The sequence below is a fragment of the Lissotriton vulgaris genome, chromosome 2_1 (genome assembly GCF_964263255.1).
Source record: "Lissotriton vulgaris chromosome 2_1, aLisVul1.2, whole genome shotgun sequence".
In the NCBI taxonomy this organism is placed as follows: domain Eukaryota; kingdom Metazoa; phylum Chordata; class Amphibia; order Caudata; family Salamandridae; genus Lissotriton; species Lissotriton vulgaris.
This window is the reverse complement of record NC_141687.1, coordinates 1,766,681,963-1,766,700,837: the sequence shown is the minus strand read 5'-3', so window position 1 is coordinate 1,766,700,837 and position 18,875 is coordinate 1,766,681,963. Positions and strand designations below refer to the sequence as shown.

The 18,875-nt window shown below is 42.6% G+C and overlaps 1 protein-coding gene across 1 annotated transcript in view; it reads right to left on the bottom strand.

Moving 5' to 3' along the window:
- LRP5 (LDL receptor related protein 5) overlaps positions 1 to 18,875 on the bottom strand; it is a 367,294-nt gene that overhangs the window by 23,815 nt on the left and 324,604 nt on the right. Inside the window, exons 15-16 of the mRNA XM_086957825.1 lie at positions 13,972 to 14,162; positions 963 to 1,172 (exon numbers count right to left, since the gene is read on the bottom strand). Of these exons, the coding sequence (XP_086813951.1) occupies positions 963 to 1,172; positions 13,972 to 14,162 (401 nt within the window). The remainder of the gene's footprint in view (positions 1 to 962; positions 1,173 to 13,971; positions 14,163 to 18,875) is intronic.

The following is an 18,875-nucleotide window of genomic DNA, read 5'->3' as shown; positions in this document are numbered from 1 at the left end:
ACTGCCTCAAGGTGTAAACTGCGCTCATGGTGGGGGCATGAATTAAAGAGCCATGGAGAGTTTTCGTGTTCTAACACTTCTTAGGGCAATGTTTGCTTAAATCATCTGGTACATATAACTGGCAGGGTTCTGCAAATTACTCTTAGAATAATATCTCCCTAGTTCTCCAATCATCCAACACCAGCCGCCTGCCTTGGTAAGGGAATCTTGGCACCCAGGGTTACAGGTTTCAATGCGAGGCTGATGGCAAACAAGCAACAGCACAGGCAAGAGCAACTGGAAGATCACCTGTCAGACAGGCTGAAGACTAGCTGCCTTCTTTTTAGAAAAAAACAGCCACCCCACAAGAGATGCCGTCACTCTTCAAGATGAGCCGACATCTTTCAGTGTTAGAAAAGCACACTAGATAAAGCCCCTGGTTTTAGGGACTTGGTTTATTTACATTCAGGCGACCTACACACCTCATCTTGATGTAGAAATCTCTTCAAAGCTCAAACAGGATGGTTTAGCGATATGAAAACTTTTTAGGACCCCCATCTGTAAAAAAATGTCTGAAAAACAACTTTACATTTTATCTCCAGGATGTTCAGCGCGGTGCCACCCTTGAGCTTTCTTCGTTCACTTCAGATACTATTATATACAATCACGTTTTTCCTAGGACCACAAACAAAAGTGACCTTCGTCATACCCGCAGACTGAGCAGAACCTTGAGCTCAATTTTTAAAGCCAGACAAGATTCAGCACTACTCTTCTGGTGCAACTAATTGTGCTTGATACCTGGCATCGGTGGGTCTGCCAGACCAGTCACATCGGGCTTATGAGATTGGACTGTTTGTTACAGTAGATTCTGCACCGCGAAGCTAACACACTCCCGAACGCTGCATCTTAAATAATTGACATTTAGAACATCCTCCATTCCATAAAAGAAAGACATCAATATAATTCAATTGGTGCCAACTTACAAAACTCTTCCATGTCGATTTCCTCGACTGCATGAATGCTTGTGAGGTGAGCAATGCGCCCCTGGATTCTTGTCCTTCTGTAGCCACTGGTCTTCTCAACTCTCTCAATCATCTGCTGCTGGCGGTCGATCCAGTAGAGATGGTCTCCGAGTACGGTCAGGCCCATGGGCTGTAGAATGTTGGAGTCTTCCAATGTCACACGATTTGCTCCTGTTATAAACAGAAGATGTTAGTGCTACACACTGTGTATGTACTTGCATCACTAAGGCACTGGGGAGGGGGGGGGGGAGGCTACTACTTTGATCTTAGTAAAAAAATGCAAGGAAATCGGATTTGAAAATTCGAGCACTCTTGTAAGTGAAACATTTTACAAATCTGTTCAGCAAGCCGAATGAGAAGGTTGAATTCTGACTGATTGCCAGCTGCTGAATAACTACCAAAGAGTGTCACACAAAGTGCCAACCAAAGAGCTCCCCTATAGGTTAGCAAATGGAAAGCAGCTAGTTGGCTTTTCTCCCTCTTCACACATCCCTCTAATGTCGGTGTAAAGGCCTTGTAAGGGATGGGGAGATCCTGGCTCACTCTTGTCGAACAGAGAAGTCCCTGGTTCTCTCCAAAGACGGTCTGTATTGGCAAAGAGGAGTTGTTGGACATGTGACTAAAGAATGATTTCTAACAGCAGCATTAACTACCATAGCGTGACAGGACAAACATCTCCAGATATCACTCATCTGGCACTCTCCTCATATCCCGGTATAGGAGATGGCACCCTCAGTTACTTATTCATTAACCCTTTCGATGCTCATGACGGAACAGTTCCGTCATGAGCATCGGTCCGTCATGACCACACCCTTTTAAATTAGGGCCCAGCACCGGGGGTAAATCTGCACCGCACGGATGAGGTTAAAAAAACATGTAATTGTCCTTTGTATTCAGCATTATGTGCATGTGTCCAACATACCAACATGTTACCTAAAACAGGTGCCTTTACCATAGTTACATCATTAGTGTGTGCAAGACAGTACCATTGATTCAGTATCATTTAACACACTATGCTACGAGTCTTCTCCAATCTATATGTGGGTCGTCATACCCCCCGCTGCTAACTTTTCACAACTTCCCCCTCCCCCCCCCCTCCCCTCCCCCCTCTATCCCCCAGTTACCTATTCGTAAGGCTTAGGTCACCCAGTGCCCAATTTGAACAGGTGGTTTCGGGTACTCAGCACTGGCACTTAATTGTTAACACTGGCGTTGTGACAGTCTGCCACAAGGTGGCGCTCTAATTTAGAGATGACCACAACAATGGCTAATTATTAATTCAGTATGTCTTAAAAAGACCATTACCTGCCACCAAGCCATTCTTATAGCTTTGGGGGCCTGGAACAGTCCGAATTGTCACACATCTACGAGTGTGATGGTTAGTTGTTGTGTTGTTATTATTATTAGCAGCATGGCAGGGACAATGTGTGGTGCAAGCTGAAGGGGTCTCCTGACAGGAGCCTGGGCACTTATTTGTTTACAAATTAAGCACTGGGTACTCCTATCTTTCTTCCATATGGTATAATTACTAGGTACATTAAATTAACAGGCCATGCTTTCCCATGTAATTATCTGTTGAGCCAACCATCGCATTAAAGTGAGCTTGCTACGGTCTATTAAGCTTTTCCTTCTCCGTGCATAACTTTACTGATGAACTTGTAGTATAATTCTTTGTTTAATTACAATATTCTTATATTGAAGCCATAGCATAGCTTCTAAAAATAGTGATTTTTATTAATGGGCTTACAACAAAGTCTATATAGCTTGGTGATCCGAACAGCAAACGAAAGTGACTATATAAGAAGACTCTGAAAGCCTGCTCGAGGTAGAAACAAAGGTACTTGTTCAGCAAGTCAATGGAATTTTTAAACATGCACTTTTGGCGTCGGTAATTTAGCCAAATTTTAGGGACGCCTTGGTTTTGGAGCTAGATTCAGATGCAGGTGAACCCCTAAATAGCCAAGCTGCCGTAAACACAAGTTTTGGTGAGTAGCACTATACTTCCTTCTATGCAGCAGCTCCTAGGTTACCTCCTTAGGCCTTAGAAGATTTTCTGGCCATTGGCTAACTCCATGTACTTTCAGGAGAAGATGTAGATGTGTGTGTGGGGAGGGGTGATATTACTGTGCAGGAGTTAAGAAAAGCAATTACAAGTATGGCGTGGGGCAATGTTCCTGGAGCTCATGGCCTACCTGTGGAGTTCTTTGCTGCCTACAGGGAGAGTTTGGCTTCTAAACTTGCACAACTTGTCTCTGCTGCTCAGGAATCAGGTTGCCTTCCGATATCTGCAAGAAAGGCCCTGGACATCTCGCTCCTGAAACCTGGGGACCCTTACACAGACGTTAGAGCCTACAGGACATTATCCATGCTCAATGTTGACTATAACATTCTAAAGTCGAATACTAGTGACTTGCCTGCAACCTAATATGCCCTCTTTGATCCATACAGGTTAGGCAGGCTTCATTTGTGGGCGTAATACAGCACTAAATATCAGGAGCCTCATCTCTTTTGGATGAAGCGTTTTTGGATAAGGTTAGCAGCTGTCATGGCAATAGATACTGAAAAGTCCCTTGTTAGCCTAAGATGGGACTTCTTGGCTCAGGTAATGGCTGGAATGGGCCTGGGTTTATGCGTTGGATTAAGTTACTTTACATGGGTTCCACTGCACAGATCCGCTCTGAGAGAACGATAGTCGAACCTTATAATGTGGGTCGTGGAACTAGACAAGGGTGCCCAATTTCTCTTATATTATTTGCCATTGCAATTCAGCCCTTGACCTGCTGTGCTTGCACTGGAGAGTTTTATTGTGGGTTAGAGGGCTATCCCATTATACAGCATGTTACTCTTCCTGAGGAATCTTGAAGGGGCATTCCCAGGCGCAATAAATCTATTGAAGCACTTTGGGGCTGTTTCTAGCCAACACATTAATTGACAAAATCCTGTTTGTTTCCACTCAGTAGTCATGCTATCCCTCCTAAGAACCCATGTGGGCTTACCCGGACCCCTATTTGCATGAAATATTTAGGAGTTGAAATACACCATAATCAACAGGACCTACTGGATGGTAATTTGGGAGCAGCCATCGGAGCCCTACAAAATAGTATAAAATTCTGAGCTACATTACCTTTATCTGTGGCTGGCAGAATAGCAGTGGCTAAAATGGTGATGTTGCGAAGATTGCTTTATTTCTTTTTAACACACCCTGTTGGTACCTCGCCGACTTTTTCAGGTTATGGAAACTCTATGGTTGGAACTAATCTGGGGGGTGGTAGGTGCAGAGTATCCCTGACTAAATTGCAGGGTCCTATAACAGAGGGTGGCATAGCTGTACCTGATCTTTTGTCCTATTATATAGTGGCTCAGTTGCAGTGGTTTAATCAGTGGGTCTACAGTATAATGAAACCTGGTGAGGGTATAGTTGGCTAGCCACCTACTTTGAGGCCTGATTGCAAGTCCTTTTGGTTCCTCAGTGATGGCTATCACTGGCTTCTCAGGAACTCCGGGTAATACAACAGTGCTGGCGTTGTTGCTTAGAACCGACCCGAGTCCCAGTGCCCTATTCGCCTGATTTCCCACTTAGTTGGATGAAGTCGGTGGCTAGGGTGGGTGCACTGCGAGCAATTGAGAGGTGGGCTGATTAGGGAGTTACCTATGTAAGGGATGGCGCCTTGAGACCCTCACAGGTATGTAGTGCGCCTTATAAATACTGTGATTGATTGATTGATTGATTAATATCCTTTGAAACTTTGCAGAAGAGTTTGATATTCCAGGTGGCCAATTTGTGTTGCACAGGGCTGTGGTTGACACGATTGTAAGTTATTGAGAGAATGGAGGAGCTGAGCCTGTAGCGTATCAAGCGTGTCAACTACTCTGTACTACGACAGGCCATGTAAAAGTGGTCTTGTGCCTTTTTTATGCTTTACGTGCTGGTGTCCTCGCTCCCTTCCCCTCCCCGAACTGAAAGTGAAGTGGGAGGCGGACCTACAACTCCAGATTATAGATATATGGACTGGGAGACGATCCAAGGACATACACCTGATGTCTCACGAAATGCAAGGTTTAAATGAATTCATTTTTATATTTAAGATAAAGCATACCTTACACTCGGCAAGATCAACCAGTTCCATGCGACTGCTGCTGCGAAATGTTCGAGATGTGGGGAGATGGGGGCAGAATTATTCTATATGATTTGGCCCTGCTCGAGTTTAGCTGGGTTCTGGGATGCAGTTGTGGGTTGTGTAAATGACATAATTCTAAGGGCGATCACTTGTACTCCCTTAACCTGCCTCCTTGGGCGATAGCCCCACTCTAAAAAGAGGAAAATGACTACTAGATTTACTGATTTGGTATTAATTTTGACTAAACTAAAATTGACAATGCAATGGAAGTCTGCGCGTGGCCCTTGAATAATTTGATGGAAAAAAGAACTGGTTAAACGGGCAGGACTGGAGAGTGCGGAGTTGGTTTGTGAATTGAAGAAAGGGCGGAGAAAAACTGAAAATGTACAAGCATGGGAACACCTTGTGGACTGTTTGTTGACCCCAGGCGCTGATATAATCACACCAAACAACTCCTTGATATCTCAGGAGTACTTAGAGGGTGGTAATAACTGATCTTGCATGAGTTGTCAGGGGTGGGACATTGAAACCCTGCAGTGAACTTTGAAATACTGCCCATTAGGGCATTCTATATTTGGCAGCTTTACAGAGGATAACTATAGGTAGGGGTATTAGCTGTTATTGAGCGCTAGTTAGAAGCTGGAATTGCTTTAAGGGATGTTGCAATATGTCTGATTGTATTTATTATATGTACTGGCTTTTAAAACTATTTATTATTTGTATTTATGTATTTTCAATTTTAAAGCTACTTTTTTAAATTATGTATTACCTATTATATGTGTTATTTGAAAGTTACATTTTAAAATATAATTTATTATTTTTTATTGTATGTTTTTGCTTGATAGCTTTTAAAACGATTCTTTTTTTACTGTGCACTTGCAGCTTCTGTTTTATGGTAAATATTGAAAATAATAAAATTAGTTCAAAAATTAAATAAGGGGAAGGGGCTGCAAACATACTTAGTAATTAGGGATACACTAGGCCAGTCCTGTTTAAGTTTTGCTTATAATTTATTGGTAGGGTCTCAAATCCTCTTAATCACAAAAACAGACCTATATATTAAGCAATGCATTTTTCATACGTTTTTACAGCTGCACCAGTTTTAAAGCAAAATAGCTCACTTGGTATTAAAAAGACACCAAAACAAAATGTAAGTTGCCTTTTCAGCTTGGAATCTCATTATCAGAAGCATAAAGACACAATAAATGTTTTAGTTTACATGTGTACAGCACCATGTAAGGACTCCCAACCAAGGCTACTGAGGGCCGTGCCCAAGACTGCTAATTGATTAATGTACAATTCAGGAATGGCATGTGTTGTCAAGGGGGCGGGCGAGGGACTGGGAAGCTGACTCAGCGTGGTGCCCAGCATAATAAGTGGGCAGGCACAGTGTGTCCATCACCTGACTCATTCATAAATACATGTTCAGCACAGAGGGCTAGGCATGGAGTTGAACTGATTGCCAAGTCAACAATGAACAGATTAGAATCATATCAACCAATGGACAACTTGATTAGGAGCAGGTAAGTAAACACCAACTTTTCTTTACTGGCGATTCTTATGAAAACCAGGCAGAAAATGTATGAAAACATGCGCCTTCCAATGGCGCTATTCTTCCACCACAACTGACAAGCAAGTATTCTGAAAGAGACGTTACCACATTCCTGTAGTTAAGTCCTGATGCTTACAGTGTTAACGTTTTGTTGTCTTGAACTTTGGTAACGTGGTCACTATTATCACTTTCCATCTTTGACTCCGAAGCTCCAGTACAATAAAGTTGCATATCTGGAGGGCGACGTTGTGAACACATTCCGAGAGAGTTCGCCAACGTCCACAAATGTATTTGCTAACCGCAAGATCCTTCCATAACACACACATTTTTTTACTTCATTGCCCAAGAAAGCTAATTAAAAGTAGATCCTTGATTTGAAAAATGTCACCGGCTCTGAGAACATATTATGTTTTGGCAGAGAACCAACATCAGTGTTTTCATCTCCTGCCAAGTAATATGTGCAGCCGTCTTACTTTTTACTGGTAAAAATCTTGATCTCTGGTTTCTTGAGTGTTACAAAAAAAGGCTTGGCTTCGTGCACAAAAATATATGTTTCGGTTTCTGAGATTCTACACTGCTAACAGTTTATAGAGAAGGTCTGTATCGGCCCACATTCGCTTCTAAACTATCAGATGAATCTTGCCATCACACATTCGCTTAACTATCAGATGAATCCTGCTTTCACACATTCGCTTCTAAACTATCAGATGAATCCTGCCATCACACATTTGCTTCTAAACTTTCAGAAGAATCCTGCCTTCACACACACTTCTAAACTATCAGATGAATCTTGCCATCACACATTCGCTTCTAAACTATCAGATGAATCTTGCCATCACACATTTGCTTCTAAACTATCAGATGAATCCTGCCTTCACACACTCACTTCTGAACTATCAGATGAATCTTGCCATTACACATTTGCTTCTAAACTTTCAGATGAATCCTGCCTTCACACACACTTCTAAACTATCAGATGAATCTTGCCATCACACATTCGCTTCTAAACTATCAGATGAATCTTGCCATCACACATTTGCTTCTAAACTATCAGATGAATCCTGCCTTCACACACTCACTTCTGAACTATCAGATGAATCTTGCCATTACACATTTGCTTCTAAACTTTCAGATGAATCCTGCCTTCACACACACACTTCTAAACTATCAGATGAATCTTGCCATCACACATTCGCTTCTAAACTATCAGATGAATCTTGCCATCACACATTCGCTTCTAAAATATCAGATGAATCTTGCCATCACACATTCGCTTCTAAACTATCAGATGAATCTTGCCATCACACATTTGCTTCTAAACTTTCAGAAGAATCCTGCCTTCACACACACTTCTAAACTATCAGATGAATCTTGCCATCACACATTCGCTTCTAAACTATCAGATGAATCTTGCCATCACACATTTGCTTCTAAACTATCAGATGAATCCTGCCTTCACACACTCACTTCTGAACTATCAGATGAATCTTGCCATTACACATTTGCTTCTAAACTTTCAGATGAATCCTGTCTTCACACACTCACTTCTAAACTATCAGATGAATCTTGCCATCACACATTTGCTTCTAAACTTTCAGATGAATCCTGCCTTCACACACTCACTTCTAAACTATCAGATGAATCTTCCCATCACACATTTGCTTCTAAACTTTCAGATGAATCCTGCCATCACACATTCGCTTAAAAACTATCAGATGAATCTTGCCATAACACATTCGCTTCTTAACTATCAGATGAATCCTGCCATCACACATTCACTTCTAAATTATCAGATGAATCTTGCCATCACACATTCGCTTCTAAAATATCAGATGAATCTTGCCATCACACATTCGCTTCTAAACTATCAGATAAATCTTGCCATCACACATTTGCTTCTAAACATTCAGAAGAATCCTGCCTTCACACACACTTCTAAACTATCAGATGAATCTTGCCATCACACATTCGCTTCTAAACTATCAGATGAATCTTGCCATCACACATTTGCTTCAAAACTTTCAGATGAATCCTGCCTTCACACACTCACTTCTAAACTATCAGATGAATCTTGCCATCACACATTTGCTTCTAAACTTTCAGATGAATCCTGCCATCACACATTCGCTTATAAACTATCAGATGAATCTTGCCATCACATATTCGCTTATAAACTATCAGATGAATCTTGCCATCAAAACATGTATCCCTCGATCACTTAAATAGATCTACTCAACACAAATTGCTACGAAAATTGCCAGTGACACACCAGGCTTTGCTTAATGTTTCTTCTGCTTTTGGTCTGATTGCTTCTCCACACTAAACCTCTGATTCTTAAATGCTTTTCATAAAAAAAAAAGAAAAATACTAATGCTTTTGTTTTGAAAGGACACAATGTGTCACAGCCTTGTCTCCTTCCTGGTTCACCATGTGTAGGCATATTACAAACGCTCCTGTGAATGTCAAAGAATCTAGGTGTACCTCACCCGCAAATCCAACCACGGATCAAACTAAAGTGCAAAAAAGAAACAAACAAATCTAGAAAACAAGCCCTTTAAAGCTTCCGGTTATAATTTAGAATTCTAAACCACTACACAGTCCTGTTCAATAACTCCTGGAAATTCTGGAAGAAAAGATTCATGTCAACAAACATCCTATTCACTAGTGTTAGCAGAAGACTCCCCCTGCGCTTGACCTCAAACTAAGAGGCGCCTGTCCGACCACAGTCCCGTACAAAATGTACTCTTCATTCATACACAAAAGTGCTCTGTTGCTTCACAGCAAGCCTGCACCCCGCAACAAAGATACAAACATTAATACTGTCGAGTATCAGCAATTCTGTAGGGCCATCTAAGGTAGAGATCTAGCCTGCCAACTTGCTAGATAAGATCACTGTCAAATTCACCATTTCACCATACCCTAGTGCTAAACGTCAGGTAGACATTTTGTAACAACTCTTTGAATACCTTGATTACTTAATGGTAATCCTCATCAAACTGAGTCCTACTGTTCCGTATCAACGTCCTGATCTACGAGGGTGACCTACCCCGTTAGACAAGCACCTTGTAGCCCTTTTTTTTCTTCTTAGCTCCTCCAACATAGAGTTTGACATAACGAGGAGAAATTAGTCAATCAAGAGCAAACATGCCACTAGGTGAAGCAGGCATGTGATGAGAAATGGCGCCTGCAGAAAGGGAAAAGAAAGGCAAACAAAGATGGCAGAGAGACCTGAAATAAAAGGCGTGAGGGCAAAGATCAAATCCATGCTCATCATCTCAACTCAGAGGAAGCAATGTAGGTGACAGAGCAGCCAACCACGGCAGAAGCAGCAAAATATAACATCTGATAAAGTACTGTATGTTTTTTTTTTAGTATACCTTCACACAAGGGTATTTTGTTAATGAATATTTATCAGGCAGAAGAAGTGATCAAATAAAATTGAGCGCTAAACAGTGAGATACAGCCAGCTTTTCAACAGTTTCCTACACTCGAGTGAGGATGAATCAGTTGTCCAATTCAGGGGCATAGCACTCCATAATCTTGCCACTGGTACAGAAAAGGCTCCGACACGCACAGTAATATGAGGATACTTTGGTACTCTGAGGAAGATCTTGGATTATAATTAGGGTAGTCGCACTAGCCAAGAAGTTTTGTATCCAGGCAAGGACGGTTTCTCAGATACCAAAGCCTTCCAGGCGTTCTAACAGTACCTGTGGTAAATGGTATCAAAGGCAGCTGAAAGATCTTCCAGGATCAAAGCTTCAGGGACAGCCGGATGTGTAAACCGTGTAACACTGCAATCACAATGCTTTAAGTGTCACAGCTGGCATAAAAGGCAGCCTTTAATAGATGGGAGTAGATCTTGAGATTCCACAAATGCGGATAACTAGTTGATGACAACCCGTTCAAGAAGTTTAGCCACAAACAGTAATTCTGAAAACTGTATGTAGTAAACAGTGCTTTCAGAATCCACAGTTTCATTTTTCCTATTGGTCTAATGCAAGCCTTTTTTTAATTCATCTTGGACACAACCAATATCTAATGACAAGTTAATTGTCAAGGCATGATGATGTAAATTCGGCAGATATTCATGTACATTAGCTGGAATGATATTGCTCTAGAGACCTAGGGCTTACTACTGTTTACCTGGGACACGTAGTCCTCAACACTTAGTTATTGCCATTTCTACTTCTGGAATAGCTAATCCAATGAAATCTCCTTTTGAGGCTGGACATTAAGTAAAATAAGCTTTTATAGCTAATATTTTTGTGGTCAAAGAAATCCCCAAATTGATTGCATTCAACGTCTGAGCAAATATATGAAACCTGACGAGGCGTTTTCCTCAACACTTTGCTGAAAAAACTGATTTAGGGACATTTGGTGCATTCAGGTTTTTTTATGCAAACTATTCAGCCTTCGAATTCTTGCTGACTTTCTGTAGGCCTCATTTAAAAAAGCCACTCATTTTTGGCATTTGGCCCATAAGAACTAAAAACACAGAACATCAAACAATGGTGAACCAGGAGAAGAACACCGGAGAGAATACACTGGCGTAATGTGGAACAGGCCATGGCAATAATGAAAACGAGCAAGGACTATCCAAAAGGACCCAGGCCAAAAAGAACTAGTACAAAAAGGTCCAGCTTGAGGACTCAAAGTTGAGAAGATCCAAATGGGGTTTACTAAATACACCAATGGTAAGAGAGGCTAATACCACAGTTGCCAGAACAGCCTGCCCGAAGGCAGCATCCTGCTTAAGACTCCCAAAAACAGAGGAAAGGACCAATATTAAACAGCAGAGGGAAATGTCTTCAAAGTCAAGAAAAGAGAAGCCATAAGAAGAACGGCCATCCCTTAACAGAAAAGCTCAAGATAGGACTTCCAGCATTAGGTGACCACCCCTAGGATAAACAAGGCGAAGCACAAGAAGTCCAGCAACATTGACCAAAAAAGTAAATGACAACTAGAGAGGGATACTCAAAGAGGTCACCGCAGACAGAACCAGCAGCATACAAAGCGGGCACCATAGACAGAACCAGCAGCATGGGAGGATCAGCATTGTGATAGAAGTCACCAAGAGGTAGAACAAAATGGACAAATTGAGAGGCCCTCAGATAAACAGAAAACATCTTGATAACAAAACACCAAAATACAGCACTTCAAAAGATGAAGGCTAGAGGCAGAATAAAGAGATGGACCCCACTAAGAGTAGGTGTAGACCAAAATTTCAGAAGTCAACAGATGTATATACAGAATACTGGACAACATCAGGCCAGTATACCACCTTCACAGTGTGTTAACTAAAACATGCTATACTACAGGCAGGTGAGATACCTGCAGCGCAGGGAGCATGAATGTGGCAAAGAAGAGTCCAAAAGGATGATCAGAAATGAAAAAATGCAAATGAAATGGAATATCAGTCAATACACAGGAGTCAACCCTAAGTGAGAGGGGTCACCAGAATGAGCATGGTTACCAGAAGGAAGCAAAAGTGAAAATGCTCACCAACAGTTAATAAGTCCCCAAAGCAGCCTAGTGTCAAGTGGCAGCACTGGGAGAATCGGATGGAAGAGAGGCTGACTCTTGTGTATTCCTCTCTGGAGGGAGAAGGTGCTCAACACAACAGTTAGAAATACAGCATGCCTCTCTCGAAAGGTTGGTCCCCCTCATAGATCAGGACTTACAATATACTACTAGGCAAATGAACACATGTCCAGGCGAAGAACTACATTGTAGAAGACATGATCATGTATTTACCCACTGAAAATGCATTTAATTCTACAGGCAGGGCTGAACAGATGGGACTACATATTGCTCACATTTGGAGCCAATTTTGACCTGTTATGAGATCAAATCCAAGGAACAAAATGCATTGCCATCATTGCGAGCGTACGGCCTGAATCATACACTCGAACAGCAACAGCACTTGAATTATAATACTATCTAATAATAGCTCTGTGCAGACTTACGCTTTGGCCCGGGAAATAATATAAATCGACAATAAAAACTAGTTGATGCTGTGAGTTACTATGTTTTCTCCATCAGTAGTACTCCAAAGCGGTCTATCTCCATGAAGGTTACCTTTCATGAGCAACACCTTAGAAAGAGATGAAAAAGCGACAACCATGTTCAATATACGTTCGTACACCTACGCCTGTGCTGAACCTGTTCTGAATACCAGGAAAACCATCACAGCTACTACCATTCCTGTTCGGTGTATCTGAGGGATGATGCTTGTAATCTATGTACTGAACCAGGTTTTTCTATGCGTGGGAACCTTGCACTGCTGCGGCCTGAGCTATCCTAGCTATGGAGGGGAGCTTGCAGTGTTGGCGTAGATGCTGTACCTGTTTTTGTGAGTTAGTACAGCTTGAGGAAACCCTTTTCACTGGACAAGAGCTGAAGCCTACAATCTCATTAAATCTAATTTGTTCTTCCTCTAACATCGGCCTGCCGGGGCTATCCATTCAGGAAGAAAGGACACCTGGCAATAGGTGCACCACAGAAACCAACCCCCGCATGACAGGTAGCTATGCTGTTCACTTAAGAGACATAAAACGAGAGGCGTAACACAGAATGCGATGAGGCTCCCCCAGAGTCTCCCATATTGCACAGATATTCATTGATCTCTGGCTGAATGGCACCCCCTGGGAAAAGCAGTGCCTATGTTACGCAACTCCTTGGAAATAAAACAAACCAAATGCTCATGTCATGATAACAATGCATAGATGAGGCCCCGAGGCCTTCGGGAGCATTACCGTACAATCACCAGGTCCTAAACATGGAACCAGCCTAGGCCCCATATCGAATCAACAAACAATAAAGGGGCAGATGAGTGTTTTTAGAAACTGCACGTATCCTGGAATAGGCTGCACATTTTTATTAGTTTCAAAGGTTTGTCTTCAAGGATGAGAGTATTAATATTGTATGCAGATGAGTATTTGGGAAATGTCGTTTTCAAAACTCCAATCAACCCAAGCATTCTCCGAACGGCAAAAAAATAATAAATATACAAATCTAGCTGCTTCAGAATCATCTAGGAAAGAGCACAGCACACCAATAGGGATGTTACAAGCATCTGAAAGTCTGGTTATTAAAAACACGTATTTGCACAACCTACTGCACTCACTAACTGCAGAAATCAAGCATTTGACAATCACGGATACGGCATACTGACACCAAATGTGGAAGGATTCGTCATGTCTACAAAACTCCCTAAGCCTTGGAGGCAGCAGCATTCAAATGCACACGGGTAAAGCGCAGAACAGTTTAGAATGTGGTGCTGATGCATATTCCTTACCTGACAAATCACTACTTTCAATGCGCTTCAGATCTGCATCCACCCAGAAGAGCTTTCCCAACTTGTTGTCAATTACGAGAGCCACTGGCCGGATCAGCCCAGTATTGAAGACCACTTCGCGTTCTGTGCCATCTAGCGCAGCCCGCTCAATCTTTGGGGACCTCTCCTGCATGTTCGTGAAGTACATATACCTGGCAGCAGACCAAGAGAGCAGTTTTGTCATTTTCAACAGTTCAAGCATCTTCCCCTGCTACAGCCAAACTTTGACCTTTATGAATGAAACCTCTAAAGAGGCTACAAACAGAAGCCACAGCAGTTAATGACCAAAATATTGAGAAAAAATATTGTTGTTCTAAATTATCGTATCAATAATTCTGTCAAGTTAAAAATATCCTTTCGTATCGTGTAATACCTTTCCTCATTTGTATTATTTTACTAGTCAAAGATACTAGTCAAAGGGTCCGCCTCCGGTCCCAGTTGCAAAGGTCAGGAATCTTGGAGTGATCTTTGATAAACACCTGTCCTTCAAACATCATGTAAATAAGGTTGTTTCAGGTGCCTTTTTCACGTTGAAAAAGATAAAAAAGCTGCTACCGTACTTGCCAGCATCAGCTGGAAAAACACTGATTACCACCTTGGTGTTTTCCAAGCTTGATTACGGAAATGCCCTCTTTTTGAACACGCACAAATACATTCTGAACAAGCTTCAATCCGTTCAAAATATGGCAGCCAGAGTCCTCCTCAACATTCCAAGGCGCCAGTCCACTTCGGCAGCTATACGCCATCTTCATTGGCTAAGAGTGGAGAGCAGGATTAAATTTAAGGCATTATGTATTGCCTATAAGGCCGTACATCACACCGGCCCGAAATTTCTAAGAGAGGCATTTCAGCCATACACCCCTATAAGGAACCTAAGATCAGCAGCCAGTTGTCTACTAGCTGTTCCCCGAACAAGAACCGCCACCTGGGGAGACAGACGCTTCTTGGTAGCAACTCCTAGATTGTGGAACTCTCTACCCTCACATATCAAAACGGCTCCTACTCTCATCTGTTTTCGTAGGGCATTGAAGACTTGGCTCTTCAACCAATAGGTTTGTGCTTACCACTGTATCTTAAAGTATCATACTGCGCCTAGACACCCTTGGGTAGTAGCTGCGCATTAAAAATTCCATAAATAAATAAATTATCCTGTTTTATTTTTTGTATCTGTATTTTTCTCTCAAAATTTCTAATAAAAAATTTCAACACAAAAATATCCTGGAACAAAATACAGAAGATTTTTTTTATTTTTTATAATTGTACTACGTTTTTTTAAAATATAATTTTATATAATCATTTGCTTTCGTATATTTGTATTAAAATAGGTCTGAACAGGCGAAATAGACATTCCAGCAGACCCGTCAAGGCAATAGTTCTTCATGAATGTGTGCACTGATGTCCATGAAACAGCCTGACAGATATCCAGGACGGGCACTCCACCTGCCAACACAGTGGTACTAGCATTGGCTCTGGAGGAACGAACCCTCAGACCTTCTGGAGGCTGCTTCTAGACACTGCACAGCAGAGCTTAATATAGAAGATTATCCGTCGTGATATGATTCGCTTCAGCACTTAAAGCGCATTGCTCCATTGAACACCACAAAGAGCTGATCGTCCACCCACTAGACCTTAGGTACTCACAGTATGGCCAGGCAGGCCTTCATTGGCGGCCTGCGGACCTTGCCTTGCAGTTTCCACGGCCGGCAGTAAACACAGAAGATGACTGCAGAAGCATACATAGTGCATATGTATTAAATAGGTATTCACTACGTATGCTCCTGCAGCCATCTTCTGTGTTTACTGCCGGCCTCTGTGACGTCAGGGCACCTTCGGAAAGCTTCCCAAAAACCCCTTTGAAAGTCAGCTGAAAGTGCTTTCACAGCTGACTTTTAAACAGGTTTTTGGGAAGCTTCATGTTTGACAGACAGGTAGAGGCAGCGAGACAGATAGAGGCAGAGAGACAGATAGAGGCAGAGACACAGATAGAGGCAGAGACAGATAGAGGCAGAGACAGATCGAGGCAGGGACAGATAGCAGGGACAGATAGAGGCTAGGACAGATAGAGGCTATGACAGTTAGAGGCAGAGACAGTTAGAGGCAGAGACAGATAGAGGCAGAGAGATGGAGGCAGGCAGAGAGATGGTGGCAGACAGACAGAGACAGAGGCAGGGACAGGGACAGACAGATCCAGAGAGAGGGAGAGGGAAAGAGGGAGACAGAGACAGGGACAGGGGGAGACAGAGACAGGGACAGGGAGAGACAGAAAGAGACAGGGACAGACAGAGGCAGAGACAGACAGAGACGGAGAGGGAGACGGAGGGAGAGGGACGGAGAGTCAGACAGAAGGAGAGAGAGAGGGAGACCGACAGAGAGAGGGAGACAGACAGAGAGAGGGAGACAGACAGAGAGAGGAAGACAGACAGAGAGAGGGAGACAGCCAGAAGGAGGGAGACAGCCAGAGGGAGGGAGACAGAGGAAGGGGGAGGGAGGGAGACAGAGGAAGGGAGAGGGAGACAGACAGAGGGAGACAGAGTGGGACAAATTGATGAAGAGAGACAGAGGGAGGGAGACAGACAGAGTGAGAGAGACAGAGGGAGAGAGAGGGAGACAGAGAGGGAGACAGAGTGGGGCAGACTGAGGAAGAGAGACAGAGGGAGAGAGAGGAAGGGAGAAAGAGAGAGAGAGGAGGGAGAAAGAGAGGAAGAGAGACAGAGGGAGGGAGAGAGCGAGAGGGGAGAAAGACAGAGAGAGAAAGAGAGAGAGAGAGATAGTAAGAGGGAGGGGAACAGAGAGATGGAGACAGAGAGAGGGAGAGAGAGAGATGTGTGTGTATGCCGGGTCTGGTGGCTCAGTGGACAAATGTGTCCACTGCAGGGGCCTGTGTTAAACCTCATGATCCCAGTTTTTTGCTTTACCCCTCTAACCCCGCCCCCTCCCCCACTGACCCCGCCCCCACGGGTGTGGCCCTCGGCTACAAACCACACTTTAAATTTGCCCCCCGAGAGAGTCTGCGAGTACCCATGTGTGACTAGACCTTAGTACAATCAATGTAAAATGTCAACGCTCTTCTGGGGTCCAAATGATGAAGTTTCTCTTTCGAGGGGTGAGGCAGAGCAATGAAAGTCAGAAGAGTAATGGATCGTCTGACAAGAAAGGGAGTGACAACCTTCGGCAGGTCTGCTGCTCTGTCATACCAGTTTGTCACAAAAATAGTTGATATAGGGCAGTTGGACCGAAAGAGACTCAAGCTTACTAATGCGATGAGCTGACTGAAGAGACCACAACGAGAAAGGCAAAGAACAGTTGTGCATTGGCTCAAATGGGGTAAACATACGCAATGTGAGAACTAAAATAATATCCTATTGAGACATCACAAAGGATTTAGGTGAAAAATAGGTACTGAAACTCCAAGCAGCTCATTACAACAGGTGACCTAAACCAGGACATTTGGTCTGATAAATGCAAAAAGGCCAAATAGACCAACAAGTAACCTTTAATTGTGCCTGCTGCAAGTTGCGACAGGCACCTGTTAGATCTCATGATAACACTGGCATGCAAGGTCGTACTCAGTAAGTGGAAGAGTGCTTTCGAAGTCTCTTTCAAAATTTGGCAGGAATGGTTGGCGTCCCTGAGGGGAGCTGACAATGACGTCCTCCATTCATCCCCATGGCAAAAGCCCCATGTTAAACTGTGGAGTCTACTTGACTCACTGGAACTCTGTTATGATCCGCCTTAGACATTCTGTCTCACATTAAACTTGTGACAGCATACTGAATATCTGTACCTGCTCTGTGAGTTCGCAGTCTTCTTCCTCTTATATACGTACTGCTCAATACCAGGTTTTTGCTGCCTGACCCCCCCCGCCCCCGCCTTCCCTCCTCCCCCGCCTTCCCTCCTCCCCCTTCCATTATTGCACGGTTCCAATACATTATGTATGGATGGTAAAACAATACTTCCTTCCCCTTTCCCTAGTGCCCATATAGAACCACTGCACACACCTTTTAAGCATTATTGTATGTTAAACATAATATCTTCTGCCTTCAATCTCGTATATGTATAACCACACATTATATTTTGTCTCCCATTCTACGTTATGCCATCCATACGCCTTTATTTGCTTCTACACCTTATTGTAAATCAGTAACTGATCTTATTGTATATTTGCTGTTGTATTTCTTGTTTGGTACTTTTGTGTATTATGTGTATTATTTGTATTATTTGTATTCTCACTAAAAAAGGATTTGAAATTTTAAAAAAAGTCTACGTGTTTATATTAAAGTTTTGATTTATTAAGTTTGTGGCACTCTGACTTATGTTTACTTCCTGGATGCCTCTCCACCAAAGGTGCATCTTTCTTTTTGATGATGTAGCATGTAATAATTTACACAAGCTATCTATGACAACTGTGGCAAACCTAAACATTGAACTGTCCATACTCCACAGCAAATCAGCCTTCACAAACTATATATTTTCAAAGCATAAGACAAATGTTGGGACATGGCTGTCAGTCTTTTTTTTTTTACAGATACAAGATCTTTCACAGGCGAATAAAGAAAAAAAGCAGCTCAACTAATTGCGCTGATTGGTGGTACTCTGTGGAGCACTGGTCAGAATCACAGAGAAGAATTCAATATTGAATTGAAATCCCATTTTTTGACGCTATCAAAGGGATGCAACATTAACAATAAACCCTCTGAAATTCAGTGACTACACTCCTATGCTAGACACTTTATTCAATGCTTGAACATACCTAGAACAAACTCTGGACTGGAACTTTCCTTGAAATTTGGGTCTCATGCTCATGACAAATACTCATATACACAAGTTGTGATGCCACATAAATACAGACGTGAAAGGGGATTGGT